The sequence below is a fragment of the Nelusetta ayraudi genome, unplaced genomic scaffold (assembly GCF_046127955.1).
Source record: "Nelusetta ayraudi isolate G7.1 ecotype Tasmania unplaced genomic scaffold, CSIRO-AGI_Nayr_v1 ptg000019l, whole genome shotgun sequence".
Taxonomy (NCBI): domain Eukaryota; kingdom Metazoa; phylum Chordata; class Actinopteri; order Tetraodontiformes; family Monacanthidae; genus Nelusetta; species Nelusetta ayraudi.
The window spans coordinates 7,550,505-7,575,000 of NW_027466069.1; the positions used below are offsets into that span (position 1 = coordinate 7,550,505).

At 49.6% G+C, this 24,496-nt stretch overlaps 4 protein-coding genes across 7 annotated transcripts in view; 1 reads left to right on the forward strand and 3 right to left on the reverse strand.

Moving 5' to 3' along the window:
- Window positions 1-153: 153 nt before the first annotated feature.
- Window positions 154-4,114, reverse strand: lhfpl4b (LHFPL tetraspan subfamily member 4b). Its single transcript, XM_076026793.1, has 7 exons — window positions 3,608-4,114; window positions 3,120-3,340; window positions 2,475-2,679; window positions 2,228-2,307; window positions 1,978-2,125; window positions 1,444-1,481; window positions 154-1,358 (listed from the first exon to the last, which is right to left on the reverse strand). The coding sequence occupies exons 2-6, from the start codon at window positions 3,336-3,338 to the stop codon at window positions 1,453-1,455; spliced, it is 681 nt and encodes a 226-aa protein (XP_075882908.1). The 5' UTR covers window positions 3,339-3,340; window positions 3,608-4,114; the 3' UTR covers window positions 154-1,358; window positions 1,444-1,452.
- A 274-nt stretch (window positions 4,115-4,388) lies between these two features.
- Window positions 4,389-13,886, reverse strand: hdac6 (histone deacetylase 6). The gene is made up of 29 exons (XM_076026780.1): window positions 13,838-13,886; window positions 13,049-13,134; window positions 12,735-12,887; window positions 12,529-12,614; window positions 12,362-12,446; window positions 12,155-12,195; window positions 11,874-11,970; window positions 11,663-11,760; window positions 11,389-11,493; window positions 11,217-11,285; window positions 10,968-11,094; window positions 10,588-10,653; window positions 10,442-10,501; window positions 10,260-10,349; window positions 10,021-10,127; window positions 9,772-9,839; window positions 9,533-9,683; window positions 9,329-9,457; window positions 8,783-8,951; window positions 8,462-8,667; window positions 8,150-8,342; window positions 7,919-8,068; window positions 7,654-7,831; window positions 7,429-7,568; window positions 7,127-7,336; window positions 6,107-6,235; window positions 5,837-5,980; window positions 5,209-5,337; window positions 4,389-5,010 (listed from the first exon to the last, which is right to left on the reverse strand). Exons 2-29 carry the CDS (start codon window positions 13,121-13,123, stop codon window positions 4,942-4,944), a joined length of 3,324 nt encoding a protein of 1,107 aa, XP_075882895.1. The 5' UTR covers window positions 13,124-13,134; window positions 13,838-13,886; the 3' UTR covers window positions 4,389-4,941.
- A 590-nt stretch (window positions 13,887-14,476) lies between these two features.
- On the reverse strand, window positions 14,477-21,133 carry cxxc1a (CXXC finger protein 1a). Of its 2 annotated transcripts, none has more exons than XM_076026787.1 (14): window positions 20,922-21,133; window positions 19,176-19,387; window positions 18,961-19,061; window positions 18,494-18,711; window positions 18,196-18,351; window positions 17,916-18,098; window positions 17,709-17,813; window positions 17,379-17,587; window positions 16,638-16,845; window positions 16,435-16,545; window positions 16,254-16,303; window positions 15,959-16,055; window positions 15,641-15,793; window positions 14,477-15,535 (listed from the first exon to the last, which is right to left on the reverse strand). In XM_076026787.1, the coding sequence occupies exons 1-14, from the start codon at window positions 20,922-20,924 to the stop codon at window positions 15,389-15,391; spliced, it is 1,953 nt and encodes a 650-aa protein (XP_075882902.1). In that variant the 5' UTR covers window positions 20,925-21,133; the 3' UTR covers window positions 14,477-15,388. The 2 variants fall into 2 exon arrangements, with proteins under 2 accessions (XP_075882902.1, XP_075882901.1); XM_076026786.1 differs by having other exon boundaries at window positions 17,379-17,614; window positions 20,922-21,130.
- Window positions 21,134-22,034: 901 nt separating this feature from the next.
- Window positions 22,035-24,496, forward strand: part of LOC142888472 (uncharacterized) — a 4,639-nt gene continuing 2,177 nt past the window's right edge. The window contains exons 1-4 of one of the 3 annotated variants that reach the window (XM_076026796.1): window positions 22,035-22,211; window positions 23,537-23,658; window positions 24,192-24,329; window positions 24,434-24,496. The exon at window positions 24,434-24,496 is cut by the window's right edge and continues 183 nt beyond it. In XM_076026796.1, the coding sequence (XP_075882911.1) occupies window positions 23,538-23,658; window positions 24,192-24,329; window positions 24,434-24,496 (322 nt within the window). In that variant the 5' untranslated portion in view covers window positions 22,035-22,211; window position 23,537. Of the gene's footprint in view, window positions 22,212-23,240; window positions 23,659-23,762; window positions 23,910-24,191; window positions 24,330-24,433 lie in introns of those variants that run through there. The other 2 variants (XM_076026799.1, XM_076026797.1) reach the window with 2 other exon arrangements.

Here is a 24,496-nt window from a genome sequence, read left to right on the forward strand (position 1 = left end):
CAACCCGTCCGACCCCGACTGCTGCTTCAGTTGGAGAGCTAATTTTTTGGGGGGCGTGGCTCCCTTTTACACAGGTGTGCCAGATGATGGACATAACCATACTTGGTCGAATATAAAAAGGAACCCAGGGGAGGAAATTTAAAATCTCTGTACGCTTGAACTGGATTTTTTTTTTTTTCTGTTTATTTTCACACAAATCAAACAAAGATGGATCCGAAACACGAGGACATGCGGATTACATTCCAAGCACAAACAACAACAACACACAACGACCTGCAAACAGGCAACAAACCTTCACACTTTGTAAAATATTAAATTTTTAACAACCCGCAGATTTGGCAGAAATTCAAAATTCACATTTAAGTGTTTGTGCTTCTGAGGTTTCCCTCTGAACCTAAAATTCTGAACTAAAATACCGACAAGTTCACCGCAAGTGTGCAGCAAACTTCAGACAATTGTGACTTCTTACGGAAGATTTATTGGCAAGATTTACGATAAATGAATACAGAATGAAATGTCACAGCTGTTGAGTTTAGGTGCGAGGTAACGCCGCAAAAAAAGTCTTGTATTGGATCCAACAGGTACTAAAACTGATTTTATGGTAACGTCATCTAAAGTGACAAAAACACAACATTTGGCCTCGCTGCAAGGAAAAAAAAAATTACATTCTGTTTTTTGTGCTTTTCACAAGAAATGTTAAAAATCGAGCCAAACCCTCGTCTGTGCTTTCTCATCAGGGAAACTCAACACAAATTCTTAGCAGGTGCTAACTTGACGCTAGCAAAAATGTATGCTATTTTCAAGCTGAGGCTAATTCTAAGGTACAGTCAAATGGACTCTAGATCTACAGCGGTTTGCAGAGGCTAAGCTAACGGATCAACGTTCACATGATGACACGTGCGAATCGGAGTAGTCAGGCTACGCTACGCTAACACCAGACAACGTTTACAACTTTTCCAGCTGAAGCAGTTGTTTCTGCTTGTGCTTCCGTTTGTACCTCTGACTGATTGAAAAAAACAAACACGTTCCATCAGAGTGCGTGGCTCCGAGCATACAACCACGACAGGGAAGAGACGAGACGCACAAATGTCCTTTAAGTGACGTCACAAGCAGGGGAGGATTTTGGCACTTTGACAGCTGGGACACAAAAAGACGCGTGAACCTCAGTTTTAAGGTTGAGACTGAAGCTGAAACTGGAAACTTCTAAAAGTTTCCGGACGGAGGTTCCGAGTTAAACCGAAACATCTTGTTGTTGTTGTTCTCTTTCCGTGTTTGTTGTTTCTCCATTCTCGACATCGTGAGATCTTCTGTTTTTCTCCTGCGCCTCGCCGTGACGGTGCCTTTTTCTTCTTCTCCACCTCTAACCAGAAAAAAAAGAAGAGAGCGATTCAACTCTGTCAAGCCGTTTATAGAGACATGATAGCAGGAGGAAAAGTGACTCACCTGGCGCCTTCATGCTGACGTCAGCAGACCAGTGGTCACTATGGAAACATAGAATTTGACTGTTACACTGTGTAAGAAAAAGGGCTAATGCTACTTTTGGGCCATTAAAACTAAATCAAAATCATCTATGCACGATGCTAGCTAAACTAGGATGGCCCAAACGTTCCCGCTAACTGTTCATGTGAAGCTAAACCAAAGATGAGCTACTGTTGTGTTTAGTTCTAAAACTGATGCAAATTTTTAGCATAATGCACCAAGACAATTAGCTATTCTCACTTATAGCGAAACCTAAGCTAATTTTAGCTGGATTAAGAAAAACAGTAATTTAAAGCAAGCAGTCCACACAATTATATAAACACTATTGGATGCTAGAAGTCTCAGGGTACAAGACACAGAGTCTAAGTGAGCAGCAGGCGTGTACATTAGCAGGAAAACAGAATATTCATTGACGAATGGGCCTAGAAGGGACGACCAAGCTACATGCACTAAATGCTAAAGACAAGCTAACCAAAAGACACCAAACCCCTCCCTCACCTTCCTTGGTGTCTGGAGGCAACAGGGCGTCCTGTCGGTTAGCAAGGACGAACGCTAACGTTGCCAGGATAGCAGCGTCCAGGACGCCCAGCACGGCCAGGATGTAGGCCCAGTGGACCGAACAGTTTCCTGGAGAGAAGCTGCCCACCTGCAAGCACCAACATGGCAACTGTGACTACACAGCGGCATCTTAGCGCAATTTGCTCGGCTTTGTTGGCCACTTTTATAAAGACGGTCGAGAGATACTCACAGAGTCGCCACAGAGCGCTCTCATCTCTGGACTCTCCCAGGAGTCTGGAAACAGAAGACACGCCAGCGCCAGGCAGAACCCTGGAGACCGGCAGGGAGACAGCAGAGAGCTAACACCAAGCTAACAGGCTAATATCACTGCAGAGGTCAACATAGGAAAGCTGGAACATAGGAAATGTCCCCGCCTTTCACATCACGTGGTTTTTATTTATATTTATTTTATCACGCAGCAGCGCTCGCGGACTCACCGGCCGTGAGCTGCAGCCACGCGCAGATCTTGTAGACGGTGGCGGCACTGCAGAAGCGGAAGAGGCAGAGGCAGAGCACGCTGGTCCACACCGCCCACAGGGAGACGCCCACCAGCACCGCCACCGACTGGAAGGAGGGCAGAGGGGACAGGCTGGACAGGCCGCCCCGGCAGTCCGGGACGGGCCAGTCTGAATCCACGCACACCTGGACGGGCAGGGAAGACAGGAAGTGTGTAGATTAACCGTAAGGCTTTAAGTGTTTGAACTGTTTCTCATTCATTTTAAAGAGGCTTCAGGAAAAAAAAAAATAAATAAATAATAAAAATACTAGCAACAATTTTCCCCAGTGGCCACTCGAGGTACTGCTGAATAATAAATCCCATTGGGCCCAAAAGCACTTTTCCCATAGACTGCAATACAAAAATAAAAGCGTATAAAATGGCCGACAGGACTACTGTGACCTCATAATAAATAATTATAATAAATCTTCCCTTTGCAGTCTTTCAAAAAAAAATGATAAAGACCAGAAAATAACCAGTTCATTTCGCAGCACGACGTCACGGTGTCGTACGTGCTGCTGTGTCTGGGCGGTTACAGCGGCGTGGTGTGAAGAACACTACTAAGTCTGGACCGCCGCTTCCTCACCTCAAACAGTCCCAGGGTACCGCTGGGCAGGGCTAGCCCCGCCCCCTGGCGGCCGGCGGAGGTGGTCCCGACCCAGGAAGGCTGCACCAGGACCACCACCTGGATGATGGCAAAGCACAGCGAGCAGACGGCCCACAGCACGCCCACGGCCCGGGCGCTGCGGACAAACTCCGTCTGGTAGAGGCGGGACAGGTCGGTGAGGGCGGGAGACACCGACATCCCTGAGAGGGAGAGAGAGAGAGAGATAGAGAGATATATAGAGAGAAGGAGAGAGAGTGATGGATGTCAGAGTGATGGGGGTGAGGGGGAGGGGGGGTAGAGAGGGAAAGAGATTGATAGTAGAGGGAGAGGGGGAGAGAAAGAGAGAGAGAGGGAGAGAGAAAGATAGCCAACCTTAACAGTGACCTTTAACCCCCAGAACACAACCTGATCTATAGTATGTCCCGCTTTTTTGAATGCCGGATCTTTATTGACAACAGGGTTCTCACCGAGCTGAAGTCTTGATTCCTCCTCAGTCCCCGCGGACTGGCGCCAAATCACCGGTGACGTCACACGCACACGTCGACCGTTCGGACAGCTTTTGAACGTGAGCGATCGATCGCAGGCTGCGGCGGTTGGCCAATCAGCGTCGCGAGGCACGAGCGCGTGCGGACGCAAAACAAAACCAGACTGCGCCAGGCGGCCTCGGGTTACGTCATCGCCCCACGGTGGTGGTCGGGAGAGGGGGGGGGGGTTGGCGCACGCAGAGCGAAATAAAAAATAAAGCCAAAAGCAGACACGCGACGGGGATAAATCCGGAAACTGATGGAAATATGACACTGAAACTATGATGTGAAACTGACCGAGCTGCAGCGGTAGGAGGAGCCGGGAGGAGGGGGAGGTGGAGGAGGAGGATACAGCAGCTGCGGGAGGAAGATGGAGGAGGAGGTGGATGAGGATGCTGCGGCTCCACGTCCCCGGATGTTGAGCTGGGTCCACCCGTGCACGCTCACACGCACGCAGTTTACGCGCGCTGCACCCGCTACGTGCACGCACGGTTGACGATGAAGCCCCAAGGCGCCCCCCGCAGGCCGAGCGAGGCACTGCAGCAGACAGGACATTTTGCAGCGGGAGCAAACTGAAAAAAACAAAAAAAAAACAAAACCCGAATTGTCGAATTGAATTAGGCAGGGCTGAAAATGAAACACTGTATACAAGATTTGACCTTCGTGCTTCACTGACAAAAAGTCCAGACTGCAAAAATGCGTTCATTTTTTATTCTTTTGGCTGAAAAACAGGTCATATTGTTGTGTATTTCTAATATGGTGCAAACAAAAGAGATGATTAATAAAAACGGATTATCATGAGGATGATGAGGATGATAAAAATAAAAGCAATTCCTGGAGCACAAAACACAAAACTTGACAGACAACATAAAAACATTGACAAATAAAAAAGATGACACAACACCAGGTGTTGTGTCAGAAAATCAATAAAATAAAACAAGAGAACAAGAGAAGGGGTGGAGGTGTGTAGCTTACGGCCGTGGCCTCGTGGTCTGTGTGTGCTGGTACGAGTCGGACGGTGGTGACACCAAATCTGGACCCAATTTCTTTTTCTTTTTTTTTTTTTTTTAAAGTAAAATCTCAAATTCTTCACATTTGCTTTTCAGAGTTTTTGGCACCAAAGACGTCTCAATTTGTGTTTTTTTCTGACCCCCTCGTACAAAGAGCACCAGGGACGGACACACACACACACACACACAACAGTCCAATCAATGTGAAGGAGGAAAGATGAGGAAGCAGAAGAGAGGCCAGGAGGTCAGAAGGTCAAAGGTCGTCTCTCAGCTCCAGGGAGGGATCTCCTCCCCAAACTTGGCACAGTGAGCTGCGTTCTTCGCCTCAAACAGCGCCTGGAGGCACAAATGCCACAATAATAAGTCAGCATCTTTATATACTAACTAATAACTAACTCATCGCGTCTAATCTTCTCAAACTGAGGCCCCTGATGCACACATTCTGACTGTATTTAGCTGAGAACCACCTCAAAGGAAAACTTCCTCATCAACAAACAATCTCGAATGCTGGAATTTTCAATCAAAAAGTACCACCTGGTGGTGAACGTAGGACTCGCACACGTAGCACCACACCGACAGGTCGGAGAAGCTCAGCACCACGGGATGCTCCGCCACCGTGCCGTGGATCACCATGTGCTCGTTGACGTAGCGCCCGCAGTACACCTGAGAGGGAGGGAGGGGCGACAGGTGAGACACACAGATGCTGCTGCTGCTGCTGATGCTGCTGCTGCTGCTGTCGGGCAGGTGTGGCAGCAGAGGTGGCAAAGTGTTCACATTTTGTACAAAGTTTTTCCTTAGTTTTTATACTTAAGTCAAAGTATGGATACTTTTGTAAGAAAATACTCTGTGTAAAGCAAAAGTACTGATTCAACACTCAAGGAAAAGTCTGAAGTAAAGGTTGTGAAATGTAGTCGAGTAAAAAAAATTTAAATCTTATTTTGTTTTGTTTTTTGCCATTAATGAAAAATTACATTTTGTGGAGAATTTTGAAAAAAATGAGACACTTTTTTTAAATTATTTTAATTTTTTTAACCAAACTGCAATTAGAAATAGTTTATACTTTTAATAATAACTATAACCAATGTTATTTTCAACAAGTTCATATTCCTCTGTACTGAAAATGTACTGAACAGTGACCCCAAAGGCAAAATCGTCACTTCACCTGGTAGCAGGTGAGGCAGATCCAGTTCTCAGCGTCGGAGCCGCAGTCCCCACACGGCTGCTGGAGGTCCAGGCCCGAGGGGGGGAGGGGCTGGACACCGTCCATGTGAGGGCACCAGGGCAGGGGGTCGACCACGTACAGCGTCTGCAGATGGGAAAGACCGGGCAGGTGGGCGGAGCCACAGGTGAGGTTGGCCAAACACACACACACACACACACACACACACACACACACACACACACACACACACAGGTGAGAGTGTCCACTGACGTCAGCTTGCCCTCCGCAGGTCAGCTCCAGCGACGCCTGAGCCTTGGACCAACCGCACGCTCCCTCCGCCTCTGGCCCCAGCCCCCCAACAGCGCCCCCCGCAGGCTGAGGTGACTCTGAGGGAGGAGCCTGGACAGGGCAGGAAGAGGGGAAACAGGAAGTTCAAGGTTTGAGGTAACTTTACTGTCAATCCTACAATATATGCGACCCACACAGAGCATTGAAACTTTGTTACTCAGCGGCAGCACGCAGGTACGAAGGAGCAAAAAAAGTCATGTCAGAGCGAGCAATTTTGCTGAGGGGGAAGGAGGCTTTACCCCCGACCCGTGCACAACGGCTGAAAGACATTACGTCTTGTTTAAAACTAGAGGACATCAGATATTCACTTAGCAATTTAGCAAATTCACTTGCTAAAATGATTGCAGATCACTTGATGTAAAACTTGACAACAGCTTCACTCTGTCTTCTTCTTCTTATTCTTCACTTATTACTTATTTATTGCAGGTTGTGGACGTCATAATACACTGGCAGTGGCGAGGGCTGGGTTGACAGGAGGGTTATAGCGGGTGATATTGGTTTTGTGTTTGCTGTATTACCTTCTAGTTCTACCTGTATGACCGTTTGGACTGACACATGCAGTATATATTTCTCTTTTTTAAATTGTGACTTGGATATAATGACACTGCCCTTCCTATTTATAAATGTTTATATCCCTTGCATATACATGTATATATCCTGCCAGAAATTCACCTCTGTAATGACCCGTTGACTGCATTCTTTGTCATAATCTATTTGAGAAGAAAAAAACTTCCCGTGCAAATGAGAATGAGAGTGCAAACAATCTACAAGAGTGAGTGCAAAACTGCAAGAGTGCAGCAGTGACTGAAGTTAAAAAAAAAAAATACAAAAATGTTTCATGGCTGAAACAGGAGGAGAAGCCCCCCCCCCCCTAGTGGCAGAGACAAAAACTACAGCCGACTTTTCTTGGTTGTGCTGTGTTTTTTGTTTTTTCTTGCTCACCTTCGTCCTCTCCACCGATTGGTTCAGAGCAGCTGTCACTCTGCCTGACTCCGCCCCCACCTCCCTGTCAAGGTGGGGGTTCTCCAGGCTGTGGCGAACCTTCGGTCTGGCTCCGCCTACCGGGGTGGAGGTGACGGGGTTGCCGACACGGGCTTGACTGATGTCCAAACCGGCCAATCCCTGTGTCAGCTGCTCCAGGCCAGCCTCCGTCTGATTGGACAAATAGAAAAGTGTCATGAAAACCAAAGCTCTTTTTGTTTTTGTTTTTTTGGTGGTTTTGATGTTTAAATGAATCCACTTACCGCTGCGTCCACCTGGCCAGTAGGGGGCAGCGGCGGTTTGATCGCGCTGCCACTGTTCTCCGACTTCCTGCCTTTTCCTTGGGAAATGCGTTTCCCACGATGTTTTGGCGAGGGCAGAGACGCCCGCACGGACTCTGGGACTGAGTGGATGAGATGTCAGAGAGGAAAAATGAGAAAATAAAAAAAGAAGAAGAAGAAGAAGAAGAAGAAATTCCTCAGCTGTACCGTGTATCCTCAGCGACTTCCAGTAGGGGGCGTGGTGCCTGATGACCTCGTTGATGGCGGCCACTGCGCAGCGATGAGGAGGAGGAAGGGGCGTGGCCAATGGAGGGGGCGGGTCTCCCAGCAGCACGCTGGTGCACATGGCCATGGAGGTGGAGATGGACGTCAGGTTGTAGCCTCCCTGGTGGTGGTGGGGGGAGGGGGGTCTTCAGTTTACATTCACCGGAAAACCCGGGTTCATGAAGCCTGCACCATGTGACCGGCTCACCTCCAGGATGAGCAGGACCCGCCCGGCGGCCAGGGACATCAGCAGGTGGGTGAGGTGGGCGTATCCCTCCGGGGTCACATGGTAACCGCCCAGCGGGTCACCACGAGCCGCGTCGAACCCGGCTGATACCAGAACCAGCTCGGGGTTGAACTGCATAGACAGCGGCCAATCAGGGGGCTCCGCTAGGTTTAGCATGCAGGGTGAGTGTGTGTGTGTGTGTGTGTGCATCACCTCAGTGGCGACGGGCATGACCAGGTGGTGGAAGGCGGCCAGGTAGTCCGAGTCGCCCATCCTGCCGCCGTTCCAGGCCACGTTGACGTTAAACCCCGCCCCCTGGGCCACACCCACCCGGTCGGGGGCGGCGTCCTCGGAGGAGGGGAAGAAGGAGCCGTTGTCGTAGCGGTGGAGGGAGATGTACAGGACGCTGGAGACACACACACACACACACACACACACACACACACACACACACACACAGAGGAAGTGTCGGTCGCACTGGTGTCATAATGTAAGCCCCCTGAACCCCGCACGCCCCCGTCTCACCTGCTGTCGTCCTCGAACATGTGCTGCGTGCCGTTGCCGTGGTGGACGTCCCAGTCCAGGATGAGCACCCGCAGCCGAGCATTGTGGGAGAGCCGTTGGGCGTGGCGGGCGGCCAGCGCCGCCGTGTTGAAGAGGCAGAAGCCGCAGGGGGCGTGGCTCTCGGCGTGGTGGCCCGGCGGGCGCACGATGGCCACGCCGTTGCTCACCTGCCAGCCGGGTCACAAGACACGGCGAGTGGACCGGTGAGTGAGGGAGGGAGGGAGGGATGGGGTGGGGTGGGGTGGGGTGGGGTGGGGGAGGGGCTGAGTGTGAGGGACGTACCTCCCCTGCGAGGATCTTCTCCACGGCGTTGAAGCAGCCTCCAGCGGCCAGCAGCGCCGACTGGAAGCTCTGGTTGTTGAGGAAGATGGAGTTGAACTCTGAACCCAGACGGTGCAGCTCCCTCGGCTTCATGTCGGCCGTGGCCCTCATCTGCTGGATGTGCTGCACGCTGCGAGCACGCACACGCACACGCACACGCACGCACGCACAAATATTTTTCCCCATAGACCGCAATACAAAAAAGAGCACCTTTCAAACAGCTGACAGGACAACTGCAACCTGAAACATTGTTAATAATAACACATCTTTCTATTGCATTTCTCCATATATTTCCATATAGAAATTGTAAAGGCCAGAAAATCACCAGTTTATTCCCAGTGTGACATCACGGCTTTGTGCATGCCGCTGTGTCTCTGTTCCTTCTGATTGGCTAATGTGCCCTGATGCATCGTGGGAGCTACAGCAGCATGGTGTAAAGTGCACATGCTCTATGGGCCCTCTAATGCAGACACCATATCGGAATCAGGGGGGGCGTCACACTCGTACCTGTGACACATGCGGAGCTCCTCCTCCGTGGCCAGGCTGGCGGGGATCCGGCGGCAGCGGTCGACCAATCCCAGCTGCTGGTGCTTGGAGAAGATCTTGGCGATCCTCTGCGGCTGCTCGGGGTGTTGCCTGCCGAGACGCGGCTCAGTCGGTCAACACAGCGGCGGCAGCTCCTCAGACGGCCACCAGGGGGGCAGAGCTCACCTGTCCCAGTTGTTCTCGTGCTCCATCATGCGCTCGTCGTACACCAGACCCGTCGTCACGGTGACAGCAGGGGGCAGGGCAGTCGGGGTTGCGACCTCCTCGCCCGGCATCTCTGTCCTGGCCACACCTCCGAGAGACCAGGGGCCGCCCTCTGCACAGGAAGCCAGGGAGAGTCAAAGGTCAAGGGTCACAATAGGTGTTGCCTGCGGTGGTCCGGCGGTCGCATGAACGCTCCTCACCCAGGATCTGAAGAGAAGCCCAGTGTGGGAACTGAGCCGAGATGGTCTGGGAGATGGAGGCCAGTGCGCTGGAACACACACACACACACACACACACACACACACACACACACACACACACACACACACACACACACACACACACACACACGTTAGAAATCGACCACTGTGATTGATTAACTGCCGGTGTGTTCTATGACAGCTTTTCTCAACTCGTGATCCACCTCGAGCTAGCGACCGCGTCACTACCTGTCGGTGGGTGCAGTGGACGGGCCCAGGGGAGGGCAGGCTCCTCCCAGCAGGGCTCGGACGCAGGCTGCGGCGCCCTCCGCCGTCGACTGCAGGTTGTAGCCGCCCTGAGGTTAGCCAGACACCAAGAGAAGAAGAAAACGTCAAAAGAGTTCCTCTGGCAACTGCGTCGTTGCCTTCAAAGCTCCAGAACAAAAAATTCCAGCGGCCTTGATGTTCAGGACGGAATGTTTCCTCACCTCCAGGGCCAGAACAAGGCGTCCCTCAGCCAGACTCATCAGCATGTGGGTCAGAATGTGGAAGCAGGGGGGGCGCACACACATCTCGCCCTGGACAGACACACACACACATACACACAGACCACAGTTAGCACAAGGCTAGCTGCAGGTCACTTCCTGTCACCGATCTCAGGTCTGTTTACCTTCAAGTCTCCGACGGCGGCGTCGAACCCGGCGCACACCAGAACCAGCTGAGGCTGGAACTGAAGCAGAGAGCAGGGCGGTCACATGACTCTGTGTTTGCCTGTGTGTGTGTTTGTGTGCGTGTGTGTGTGTGTGTGTGCGCTACCTCGTGGGCCACGGGCAGCAGCAGTCGCTGGAAGGCTGTGATGTAGTCGCCGTCGCTCATCCCGGTCTGAGGAGCAGGAAACACATGGTCACATGACCAGCAAGAGACGCATTTTAGCTGAAGGGAACTTTATTAAGCAGCTAATGAAATTTAAAAAAAAAATGGCAGTGATCGTCATGGTGAGCCCTCTGTTGTTGAGTTTGCTTTTTTATGTTAGCGTGTCGTTGCGTAGCATCGTAAAAAAAAAGAAAAGCAAGATAGCATCAAATTTCTTTTCTGCCAAATAAATAAAATTCTGTAAAGACTTATGTATGTATGATATCTAAAGCAGCCACTGCACTAAAGGACTGTGTATGTGTGTGTGTGTGTGTAAAAGTAACCTGGTTCCACGGCAGGTTGATGTTTCTGCCTTCAGCTCGGCCGCTGCCGACACACTGGCTGTCAGACTCTGGGAGGTGCGGCCAGAAGGAGCCGCCCTCGTACCTGTGGATGCTGAAGTACAGGACGCTAACAACGCACAAACACACACACAGAGACACACACACACACATTATGGTTTCAGAGACTGAAAACACACACGCGCGCAAGCCGAGGTGATTTGCCAACATGAGAGAAGATGAGAAGGTTACTTGGGGTCGTCCTGGAACAGGTACTGGACACCTTGACCGTGATGAACGTCCCAGTCCACTATCAACACCCTGACACACACACACGCACACACACAAGAGATGTTGCTGTTAAGGATCAGGTTTATCCCAGGTCTCCTCCACGGTGGCCTCTGATTGGTTCCCCCCAACTGACCTGCTGACGGAGTGTCGGCTGCGAGCGTATCGAGCTGCGACGGCCACGTGGTTGAAGATGCTGTAGCCGTTGGCCGTGTCAAACTGGGCGTGGTGACCTGGAGGCCTGACAGACACACACAGACAGTCAACACTGTTGCTCCTGCTGATCAGGAACATCTCTGTCCAGCCAGCCAGCGCCCCCTGCTGGAGCTGTGGCGGCGCGCTTGCTCCAAGCCGACGGCAGACACTTGAAAGCACCGCCAGGAGCTGCTGCTGCTCTTGCATGTTTTTACCTGATGAGGGCGAAGCCGTTCCTGAGGTCAGAGGTCATGACCCGGTCGACCAGCTGGAGGACCGAACCCACCGCCATTAAAGCCACGTGGAAGGTCTCCTGACAAAGACACACACACAAATGCACACATCAGCACTTGACTGTGATTGGCAGTGTTTGTGTGTGTGTGTGTGTGTGTGTGTGTGTGTGTGTGTGTGTGTGAGCCTTCTTACAGGATGAATGTAAACCGAGTCGTAGTTTTCACTCAAGGCCTGAAGTTCGTCCACCGTCATCGTCTGAGTCGACCTCATCAGGTCGATGTACTGTTTCCTGCAAAACACACACACACACACACACACACGCACACACACACACACACACACGCACGCACGCACGCACGCACACATAAAAAAATTAGAGGAACAAGGGGGCGATAGAGGACCACGGCTCTTAAACTTCACCCAGCATAGCCGCTCCGAAACAGAAACTTTGGCATGTGTGTGTTTGTACTGACTTGTGAACCAGCAGCAGCTCTTCCTCTGTAGCTTCCCGTGGCTGAAACACACACACACACACACACACACACACACACACACACACACACACACACACACACACACACACACACACACACACACACACACACACACACACAGCATTGTGAGCTGCAGTTCATGGATAACCAGCGCTGCCGTGGCAGTGGGCGGAGCCACCGACTGACCTCCACCCTGACGCAGTGACCCAGCAGCTCCTGCTTCTGCAGCTCCTCCATGATGTAGGTGAGTCTGTCAGGAGTCTCCGGGTGGCTGAGCCAGCGACACACACACAGTCAACAATCCCCATCGACGCGACACTTCATGGATCATGTGAGCTGGACGCTGACGTTACCTGGAGTCCCACAGGTTCTTGTGGTGAGTGAAGACCTCTGAGAACACCAGGCCTGTCCCTGTGGCTGCTGACCGGGTGGAGAGGTCCTACACACACACACACACACACACACACACACACACACACACACACACACACACACACACAGTCACTGGTCGTGCACCGCTCTGGCCTCACCGCTCTTCAGCTCCTCTGCCAGGTCTCACCAGCGTCTTCAGCCGTTGGCTCATCTCCTCCTCCTCTTCCTCCTCCTCGCCCCCCTCTCGACTCCTCTCCATCCTGCCTCTCCTCTTCACCTCCTGCAGGCTGCTCCCTGCTCCTTTTTTCTTACTCTTCTTCTCCTCCTTTCCGCCGCTGCCCTGCAAGGAGCAGACACCTTTGTTATTTCTTCCGCACGAAGCCGTTCAGCATTTATCAGGAGCGCAGGTCAAACTCCACCCACAGGTTAATGACTGACAGCTTAGATCAAAAAGAAACCAAACACCCTTAATGTTTAAATGCTGCTGCTGCTACGACCCACCTGAGGAGACAGACGGGGGGATCTTCTGACGGACCTGGGTCCAGATCCTGGAGGCTCAGTGGATCCAGATGGCATCTTGGATCCGACTGAGGACAAAAACAAACAGGAGAAAATAAAACTTGTAGACCGCAGCAGTGAAAACTCTGCACTTAACAAAAGACAGTCCCGAATAGTTAAAGATTAGGCTGATTTTAATGTTCAACCAATCACAAGACATGATTGTCAGAATTCACCTAATTTGCTTGTTATTCCATTTTCGTTGATATTTTTTTTGTCATTTTGATCAAAACGAGGTGTAGAAGACCCTAACCCTAACCCTGAATCTAATTTGTGTATATTTTAGTCATAGTTCTGACTAGTTTGCCGGGGAACAACAGCTCTGTGGTTTCAGGGCTTAGTCTGAGCATGGCTGAAATAAAAACAGTTGAGCAGGTTTAACATTACAAGTACTGGTAAATAATATAAACACACGCCACGTCCGGAGTTTGTTTGCCAAAACTCAGCAGGAATTTGATCTGATTAAAACAGTTAAATCAAATGAAAAGGTAAATAAATATGTATTTATTTATTTATTTATTTATTTTTTTACGTGACACTCCCATCCTACCCCCCCCAAAAAAAACGTTGCAGAAAAACAAAGCGCCAGAACCTGACAAAGAAAAGAGCCGAAACTAGAACAAGAACCAGTCCCGCTTGGAGGCTCTGGGTCTGAAACAGGTGTGTTAGCTCACCTGTTAGCCAGTCTGCTAGCTAACTGATAATAACAACAACATAAAACAGCCCACTTACAGCGGCGGGGCGGTTCTGTTTGTGTTCTCCTGCTCGCAGCTGAGCACCGGCGCGAACTGAGCCCCGTCGCGCGTACATGACGTCACGGAAGATGCGCCCGGCTGGAGATCAGCTCGTTTTGAAACTGGCGGTTTGTTTCTTTCGTATAATGTGTGTTGGAGCAAAACAAAAGCTACCAATTTCTGTTTGACTCATGCACAAAACATTATGTCAAAATAGTCTTAATGAATTAATGTAAAAAAAAATTATACAAAAAAAAAAAAAAAAATCTAATTGTGATTTCGGAATTTTTAATCTGCATCATGAATTGGTTCAGTTTTGTTGTTGCCTTGTAAATACATTATGCTAAAGTTAGCGTTGAAATGTAGCTGGAAATTAACACAACGGCTTTGGAAAGCAGTTATTCTCCGTAGCTGTTTCATTATGTTCTTGGGAGGTGTATTCATATTTTATTTCATTTAATATCTTTGCTAATACCATTTTATTTCCTTCCTGATAATTGTTTGGCTTTGTTTTTTTTTGTGTAATTACAAACTGAATATTGTTCTAGCTCTGCCTTAGAAGGCTCTGCTCCAATGTTAAGTGAAAATAAACAACAGTTATGTGTGTTATCACAATGGAAAATAAAGAGGGAAACAGTTCGAAATGTTTAATAAAATGTTGGTTTTTAATGAAACATCGGTTTGTGTACATGACCAGTAAAAAATAAAGATGAAACAATAAAAAAAATATAAAAACTGCTTGAGAAGATTGAGTTACAAAAAGTACAGAGATTAAAAAAAAAAAAAATATGGAACACAAAAGTAAGAAAAAGTGCCTGTTTAAAAAAATAAACTTGATTTAGCTGCACGTGTTGTTCTTACTCCGTCATCTGACGATGGACGTGGGAGTGCTTCATACTCAACAAACAATGAAACAAACAAAAAGGAAAAAACATGACCCTGTTTTTTCGAGCACCTTTTCACAATGAAGGATCGGCTGTTTGACAGTTTAAACAGAAAGATTTTTACCATAAAAACAACAACACTTTGAGGCTTGACTGATTTTTATCTTGTTTTTGTAGTGTTTTATAATCATATTGTGTTGTTTTCAAGTACTTTGTCAGTTTAAAAGACTCAAAAACTGCAGCGTGCTCTTACTCTGAAAACATTTTGAGCGTATAACTGCTGAGTTTCCACTGAGCCACAGTGTGTGTGTGTATGCGTATGCGTGTGTGTTTGTGTGTTCGGAAATATCGAAAGGTTAAAACTTCCTCTTTTGCTCGTATCAAACATTTAAAAGTGGAGCTCTGACGGAGGGAGAGCGGTGCACTTCGGGTAGTGTAGTGTAGATTTAGAAAAACAAGATGAGAAGAAATATGAAATCACTGCAATCACTTAGACCTTGTTGTTTTTCTTACAACAACTTCAGCACCGATGAGTTGCGATGACTCATGAGCGTCGTTAGCTGGATGTGATGAGATGCCGCAGACTCCCACAATGCACTTTGCGTCCACTGCCCTCTGCCTCACCCAACCTTTCTACCTGTCTCCCTGTGCACCGGTCTACCTGTCTACCTGTCCTTGGCAGAGCGGAGGTCCGTTGTGATTGGGTCGTGCTGGATGGTCTGGTGCAGCATCAGGGCCAGTAGGCCGGCTCGGTTGGTCATGGCCATCCTCAGGTTCCTCTCCTGCTCAAACAGCTCGTCCAGCTTGTACCACTGACAGACAGACAGACGGACAGACAGACGGACAGATAGATAGGTTACTCTCTGGACTGTTGTCGTCGTCATCCAGGTGCTGCCGATAAAGTTCTGCTCCCTCACCACTCGGACTCGCTCCAGGTCGACCTCGGCGCGGCGCAGCTTCTCCCAGCAGTAGTGCTTGTTGCACTTCCTCTTGGAGACGCGGCAGAACTCACCCGTGGGCTCAAAGACGTCCTTCACCAGCGGGCAGCCGCACACCTCGTCAGCGGGGACCTGAGTCGGGGGGGCAGAAACACTCAAAAGGCATTCTGGGAAATATTTCACACCGCTGTTTTTTTTTTTTATTCCCACAGCGCCTTCTACCAGAAGGTGGGGAGTGGAGGTCAGCACAGAGGCAGTGTGGCCACGTGGTGACCTGCAGCGGGACCGTGGACCAACCTTTGGGTCTCTGGAATGTTCCGGACACAGAACCTGCAGCCGCTTGCAGTAGGTTTTACTCTGAGGGTTGTAGACGTCGCAGAAGAGGCGGGTCGCCCTGCGAGACAGACAGGCAGACAGACAGCTGTTGGACTGAGGACAGACAGGCAGGCCGACAGACACACAGCCAAACAGACAGATAGACTGACAGAAAGACAGGCAGTCAGTCTGAGGGCAGGCAGACGGATAAACAGACAGACAGATAGTCAGGTAGACAGACAGGCAGGCAGGCTGCCTGACAGACAGGTGGTCTCACCCCTCGATGCGTGTTGGGTACATGGAACCAAAAGACGTCTGACTCTCATACTGTTGGACAGAGAGACACAGTCAGTCAGTCAGTCAGTCAGTCAGTCAGTCAGTCAGACAGACAGACAGACAGACACGGTCTTAGTGACACTGTTGGAATCTGCTGTCTCTTCACACCGCGGCAGACCCACCTTGGCGTAGCACCTCTCCATGTGCCTCAGCGCCACCTTGGGGTTGACCGGGTGACTACAGGACACACAGAAGATCTGCAGGTCGGTGTCGTCGCCGTCACCCTCGGCCACCTGTAGATGGGTGAGACAGACAGCCGGGTGAGACAGGCGGCCAAGACCGGCGCTGACAGACAGGCAGGCTGCCGGCTCCTCTCTCCACCCACCTCCTCGTGCTGCTGGACCTGCTGCTGCTTGGCGTTGGCGATGATGGCCTCCAGCTCGTGGAAGCGCTTCTCCATCAGCGTGAGGCGGAGCCGCGCCGCCTGCTGCTCCTTCCTGATTCGCTCCAGCTGCCTTCGGCCCATCTCCTCGGCCACGCACGGACTCTGCTGCCACTGCTGGATCCTCTGGGGGAGGATCTCGTAGATGCGACTGGACAGGAGGAAGGAAGCAGGACGGCCAATGAGATTCCATCATGGACAACAGCTCCCATTCCCTGCACCACACTGTGGAGAGCCACAGTAGCTCCTTCAGCTCACGACTGCTATACATATATACATATATAAATATATATATGTATTTACATTATTATTTGTTCATTTGTTTCTGTACATTATCATTTGTTTATCTTCTGTATCCAAATCTCCTTGTTGCTGCACAACCAACATTTGTCACATGATTAATTGTTTTTTGTTATGTAAAAATACAATAAAAATTTAACTGATAAAAAATATTACATACAAATCTTGTAAACATAATCCCACTGTCCATATGATGTGAATGTCTAGTTTTATCCTTTCTCACAATATTTTATTTCTTTATTTCTTAGTATAATTTTCCTTCTTTTGCACTATATTGTTGCTGGAATTATGCAAATTTCCCCAATGTGGAATTCTATTCTATTCTATTCTATTCTATTCCAGAGAGGTGTGTCTCGTCACCTCGACCTATCAAAGTGGACTCACTTGGCGGCCAGCTTCATGCCGCAGTCCTCGGAGCAGTACTTGGAGTTGGCCCTTGCCGGCTGCACGCACCCGGGGCCCAGGCATTGGCCGCCCACCTCCTTGGCCACGCCCTCCGGCCCGCGCTCGCTGTGCCGCACACGCTCCCGGTGCCGCTGCTTGGCCTTGTGGCGCCGCGGCTTGGCCTCCTCTTTGGCTGCAGGAACAGACTTCTGCGGCAGCGGAGGTGCAGCGGGGGCCTAGTGTGTTAGTTGTGTGACATCATCAGTGACATCATTAGCAAAAGACACCCCCCCCTGAACCCCCCCCCACCACCACCACCACCACCACCACCTTCTTCTCCGCCTTCTTTTCCCGTCTCTTGACATGCTTCACTTTCACCGCCTTCTTCCTCAGGTGATCCGACTGAGCGTCCTCTTCCTCCCCGCTGTGCCACACCTGCGGCAGCAGGAGGGAGGGTCACATGACAGCTGCAGCAGGAAGTGGCAGCTATGGTGGCCGAGAGCTGCAAACGTAGAAACGCGCTGCAAGCACACTTACCATGTCTCTGTATCCAGCGGCTTTGTACTGCTCGTACAGCTCCAGCTCGCTCTCACTGAATATCTCCTCTTCTTCGTCGTCCTCATCCTCATCCTCACTCAGTTCATCCGCCCACTTCCTGGATAGGCCACGCCCCCGGCAGCCACCCTGACTGATCTCCTCCTCTTTGACGCGAAGCATCTTCTGCTCGGATCAGATAACGACATCGATCTTGTCATCACAGGGAACAAAATTGTGCTGCCCTCTGCAGGCGACCTTGGGCACTGCAGCACCGACTCACCCGCGCTCGGACCGCGCACTGCTTCATTCTGCACTTCTGGCGGATTTTGTTGGGGCCCCCGAACTTCTTCATGTCCTTGCAGAAGTCGCACTGGCCGCAGTCGTCCGTCCGCAGGCAGGCGTCGCACTCGCCGCACATCCGGGCCGAACGCTTGATCTGGAAACACAAACACCGGGCTAACTGAGGAAATCAGAACCAGACTTAAAATCTCATCGACACAGAAACTTGTTTGTAAATATCGCTCTGACACATCGTGGTTGCGCTCTACAAAAAAAAGGTGATGATGATGCCTGGTTACCTGTGAGCTCCGCCTCCTGTCCATCCTGGGTGGAGGGGTGGACCCTCCGTCTCCGTCAGTCCTGTCCTCCATCTCTGGCTCTGGCTCCTCCTCCTCCTCCTCTTCCTCCTCCTGCTGCTGCTGCTGCTGCTGCTGCTGCTTCTTCTGCTGCTGCTGCTTCTCCTCCTCCTTCTTGGCCTTCTTCGGACGGTATTTGATCTCCAGAGACGGGTTGCCCTCTGTATCAAACACAGGCAGCGGCTAACGGGTTAACAGGCTAACAGGCGGCGAGCTGCAAATCAACCTCCCGCAGTGGGCAAACTTTGAGCGAACAGGCGGCTAGGCCGCTTCGAGGCGCTCACAGACAGCTCATGCTGCTCACGCACACTGGGCTAACGGCTAACTCAGGGCGAACTCAGGGCTTGCACAACTAAAGGCACAAAAACACTTTAGTTTCCATCCTGCATGTGTTGCTGCACAACACTGACCTCTGCAGGACGGGCAGTACCACACTCTGATGGATTTGGCCGCCTTCTCTGACACGCCGATGCAGCGTCCATGGAACCACTCAGCGCAGCAGTCGCACCCTCTGTCAGTGAGACAGGCACACAGACAGACAGACAGACAGACAGGCAGGTTCAGCTCCGTGGCTCCGTGAGTCGGTGCTTCACAAACACATTCTTGAAGCTCTTTAATTTCCTACATCATGAAACAGTTGATGTCAGGTTTCCTGCAGAGACAGTACACTGGAGCAGTGGGCGTGTGCATGGCTGTTTCCCCCTCCTCCTCCTCCTCCTCCTCTTCCTCTTCTCCTTTCTCTTTGCCTCCCTCACCCCCGGCACCTCCTCCTCCACCTCCTTCAGTGTCCTTCGGCTCCTCCCGCTGGCCTCGCTCTGCTACTGCAGCGTCCTCAGACTGACACAGAGAGGAGAAAAAATAAAAGTCCTGTCACACCAGCAAGGGGGCCTGGAAACACCTGGAGCAACTTGACATTGATTCCATGAAAGTGAGAGAAGGTATGCAGTCAGTGCATCAGTAGCGTTTCCATTACTCCTAGTATTGCGCGAAACCTAAATATCGCAATAAAAAACTGCTAATGGAAACATCTAAACTTCAAAAAACTTCTCAAATATCGCTAAAAGGTTTTGACGCTGTCATCTGGCGGTTTTTCAGACGTATCGACATCGAGGTAAATCGCAAAAGTGTCGTGGGAACACTTTTTCCCATTTACACGTCAGCAGACGTGACGTACAGGGTCACGTGATCAGTTCACGTCAAGTGAAAATGGCGCGTTGTGTTTGGACAAAGGAGGAGACTGAATATTTTTTAACAACCATTCTTGACGGCAAACATCGCAAAATGTTTTGTGCCTCCGTCCTCCTCAAAGTGGGATCTCGTGGGTCCAGATTTTACTAGAATTACGGCTTATGCGCTTCACACCATTCAATGGAAACACCTGCAAATCGCAATTGAACTTTGTCGAAATGTTAAAAATATCGCTTTTATTTTGTGAAAAACTGTAATGGAAACGCAGTTTGTGTGTGTGTGTGTGTGTGTGTGTGTGTGTGTGTGTGTGTGTGTGTGTGTGCGCGCGCGCGTCGCACTTTAATTCCAGCCGGTTCCGAACATCAAAGTGGTCTGTGATGTTCTCTCATTCTGCGCAGAACCGCTGATTGGACAGAGCTGCAGCCTCACGGTTCAAATGTTAACACCAAAATAAATAATTTTCCCGTCCTATCATCGCAGAGGGCGGAGCCTATATCAACGCTCTTCCGGAGTGGGGGCGGAGTTACCCTCCACTCCGGGCAGTGGGAGGAGCCAGAGCACCTGGAGAGAAGCCACGCCCACACGCAAAAGTCCAGGGTGCATGTGTTGCTTGTTTTTATGAATCCCACTGAAACTCCGCCTCCTCGCTTTCCAACACGCCTCTGTCGGTCCCTGATTGGCTTAATGCCCTGCACTCGCCTTTGCCGACCTGCCAATCAGGAGACCAGGAGCTCTTTGTGATGTCACAAGGGGCACTGGTCAGTGACCACACACCACCCAGCCAGGTGCCAGCCCCGCTCACTGAGAGTACCTCGGGATGATTGGGGTGGGCGGGGCGTTCTAGCAGGAGGCTGCAAAATTCAAACTGAAGCTCCTCAAGACTGGAAACACAAAGTCTCGACAACAGAGCCACCATGAACATTCACAACCCAGCATGCTGCTGTTGCTTCTTCACACACGTGAAGACACATCTGCTCCTCCTCCATCCTGGACCCTCATAGAAAACCAAAAATAACGGAACCAGAACTCGGTGAACGCTGGAAAAACTTGCACATACACACTTTCGTTTCACTTCACTGGACATTTGTAGGCGGTGTGTGTGTGTGTGTGTGTGTGTGTGTGTGTGTGTGTGTGTGTCGACGTTCGGCTCCTCTCCATCACCACAACACGCTCCAACACTCACCATGATGAAGGCGACGGCACCGAGAAGGGAGCCGATGATGAGGAAGAAGAAGGTGGCGGACTTCCAGTCAAAAACGCTTCTCAGAGTTCCACTTTCATCCCGGTCACTGTGGAATTTCCCAGTAAATCTGCAGAAGTCTCTTTGTTTATCCTGCTTCCCTTCCTCCTCATCACCCCCTCCCACGCCCCCTCCTTCTTCTTCTACTGCTGCTGCTGCTGCTGCTGCTGCCGCCGCTGCTGCTCCCTGTGGCCGGAGCAGCAGTGACCCCCTCAGGCCGAGACTGAACGCAACGACATCGCCTCTGACGACAGAAACTGATTTTATTTGATCGTATTTCACCGTTTACCTGCAAATAATTATTTTCAGTTCATTTGAACTGACGAAATAGAAAATAATACACTTAAAACCTGATTATTATTATCATTATTATTATTATTATTATTATTATTATTATTATTATTATTATTATTATTTGGCTTCATCGTATTGTTACTAGAACAATAACGACTAACGAGCCGTGACAATCACAAACGGGTTGATAATAAATATTTACGCTGCCGTTCTCAGTGGTTCCAGCAGGTGGCAGTGTTGAAAAAGTGAAGCCGAATAAATGTCTCTCATGTATGTTTTTAAGGCCACTGACCGATTTTGACATGATTTCACAGTCACTGCTTGCAAAATTTTAACTTTTTTTTTTACCCCATGCCATCCATTTTGAAACTTTTAAAAGCTGTCGATCACAAGAAGTGAAGCTGCAGCAGGACTACATAAACACAAATTCCAGGGAAACCTGTTGACATGTACCTGTATTATCTGCTGCACTCTGATAATTAAGTCTCTCACTTTCCCTTCAGTGAAAAATTTAAATAGATCCTTCACAGAAAATATTCAGATATGATAAAAAAAAAAAACAACAACAACATTTTACTCAAACAGATCTAATGACTTTAACATCAGGAAGGTGATGATACTTCAAAATCCCAAATGTGTTTGGATTGTCCGTGAATTTATATTTTCCATTGTCCTCTGATAAAAAAAGAAAAAAAGGACTGTTATGCCGAGCGTGTGCGCATGTGAGTGTGTGTGTGTGTGTCCCTCTCTAAAGGAAGTGAAGGTGGTGGTCACACGCATGCGCGAGCTCCAGAGGCAAGGGCAAAGTGTTTGACCGAGTTAGTGAGCTGAGGAAAAGACAGTAGGGATCAGACAGAGAAAGAAAGAAAGAACAAGAGAAAGAAAAAAAAGAGAGAAAGAACGAAAGACAGAAAGAAAGAAAAGACTGAAAGGCCACAGGTAAGAAACCATTCTGTTTGTTTTCCTCTTAGGAGTTTTTTATGATGATAGAGCGTTCAAAGACAAAAATAGATTCTGTTCTACCCGGATGAGCTGGATTCCATCACATTGGTTCCAAAGATTTCTGAGTTTTTATTTTTATGGGCATCTTTTTTAATCTGTTTTGTTTGTTACAAGTGAAAATGTTGCCATGTTTCATGGATCGAACTGTAGAGAGCAGCACCCAAAATACAGTGAAAACACCAACAATAATAATGCAAAATGCATTTTTGTTGTTTAAGTGAATCTTATTTCTGCAGACTAAAAAAAGCCCACAGCTGCTTTAATTATTCTGTCTGCGATGGGACAGTTTTGTCTCGAACGTCAGCTGTTCTGTGAGAAGTTCACACATCAGATGAACAACCTGTTTTCAAGACACATGTGCAGATGTTGTTTTCTTTTTCACTGCACAGAAAGTCACCGGTAACAGATTAGCATCAGGACTAGTGGAGGACTGGTGACACGGCTGTCGGTAAGCAGCCAACATTTGTGAAAACACCAATGTGAAAATGGCAAAACTAACTGAGGCTAATGTAAGCTAGTCTTGGATGTGTTAGCCTTGATGTCTCCAAGAAGACGGAATGAGGTCAACCTGCAGGTTTGTCAAACTGCAGGTGAACATTAAGATATGCAGGTAGCCTCATGAAAAGTAGTGGCCATTCATCCTTTTCTTTGCTTTTGTCCTTGATATCCGAAGTGAACATTAAAATAAAATCAAACGGCCACTAAAGCACAGAGGGAGTGAATTTACGCAGGGATATGACACAGTCGTATGACAGAATTTTTTTTGGCTGATTTCTTCTTCCATTTCAAGCAAACAAACAAAGCAATGGCTGCTCCCGTCTCTCTTGCCGTGGTAAAAAAAAACATAACCCTTCCCGGTGCTGCAACCTATGCTCGGCAGACCCACGTAGATCACCTAGTGTTCAGAGCTATAAAATATAATAACAAAAATGAGCAATAGCTCCAACATTAACACTGAAGCGAACAGCAAAGCTAGTCTAGTGTGTTTGCTGGTCTGGTTAGCGATGACAGAGCTACCCTTAATGACGATTAGAAGGCTATCATCTGAGGTAGCGTAGATGTTGAACAGAATGAGACCATTTGAGCTAGCCTGGAAGTGTGCCAGGAGGCTAACAGCTTCAAGTTAGAACGCTAATTTGGCAGCTATTGTCAAAACTAACGCGACAAGCTAACAGGTAGTGAGCACCCGGGAGTTTCTGCAGTCATGACATCACTCCAGATTTCACACTTCCACCGTCTCAATGATCACATGACTGCTGCAGGATGGACGTGACGTCCCCTGGCATCGACTCAGATGTCCTGGAGGGAGGAGCAAGTAAGAGCCAATCAGAGAGCATCACCAGCCAGCCGACAGCCAATGGGACGGTGCCGTATGGCAGCGAAGGTGAGACATCAAAGGTTACAAAGTATTGAGTTTCCTGTTGTGGTTTGCGGGACTTTTTCAAAAAGTTGTTTTCCATTATTATATCATTAAAATTTCATGTTCAGATCAATCAAAGCGCGGCTGATGCCTCAGCTGGTTTCGACATCTGGACCCACATCCTGTCTGAAGCGGACGAGGTCACATGACTTCCTCCAACAGGACCACTCGCGCCTTCTATTTCTGCCCTGAGCTTTACTTCCTGCCAGGCTGTCGCACGCACGCACAACATTAAAATTCCAAACAGTCACATGACCACTTCTTGCCCGGTTACGTTGACTGGTGTGTCACATTTGACACGGAACCCGGAACCTGCCAACTGGCTCCAGGACTGCAGAGATAGAAAACAGAGGATTTGATCAAATAATAGCGTATCGGCCCTGGTGGCTGGTTGGCAGTATGGCACCTAAGCCCCGCCCCCTCCGTAAACCAAACTATAAGCTCTAATTGAACGACATGGCGCTGTAACTATGACACTTTGCCTTTCCTTTCTGCAGACAAGGCCCCGCCCCCTGCCTCTGATAGGTCAGAGGACAGTAGTGACGACTCTTTAATGGACGGCTGCTCCACCGATGACATCGCTCGACTCCTGCCCTGCCAGCCCGCCTCCTCCTCAGCACTGCGGAAGCAGAGAGGTACCTGTGGATCCGTGGATATGCACCTCACTTGTAAAATAATCACACCTGAACCTGTGACGTCATCCATAAGTGACGTCATCCCTGTTGTCATCTCTCCCAAGGTGCTGACGGTTCGAGCTCTCCCCCACCTATTTGCACTCCTCCTTCGGCGTCCTCCCTCCTTC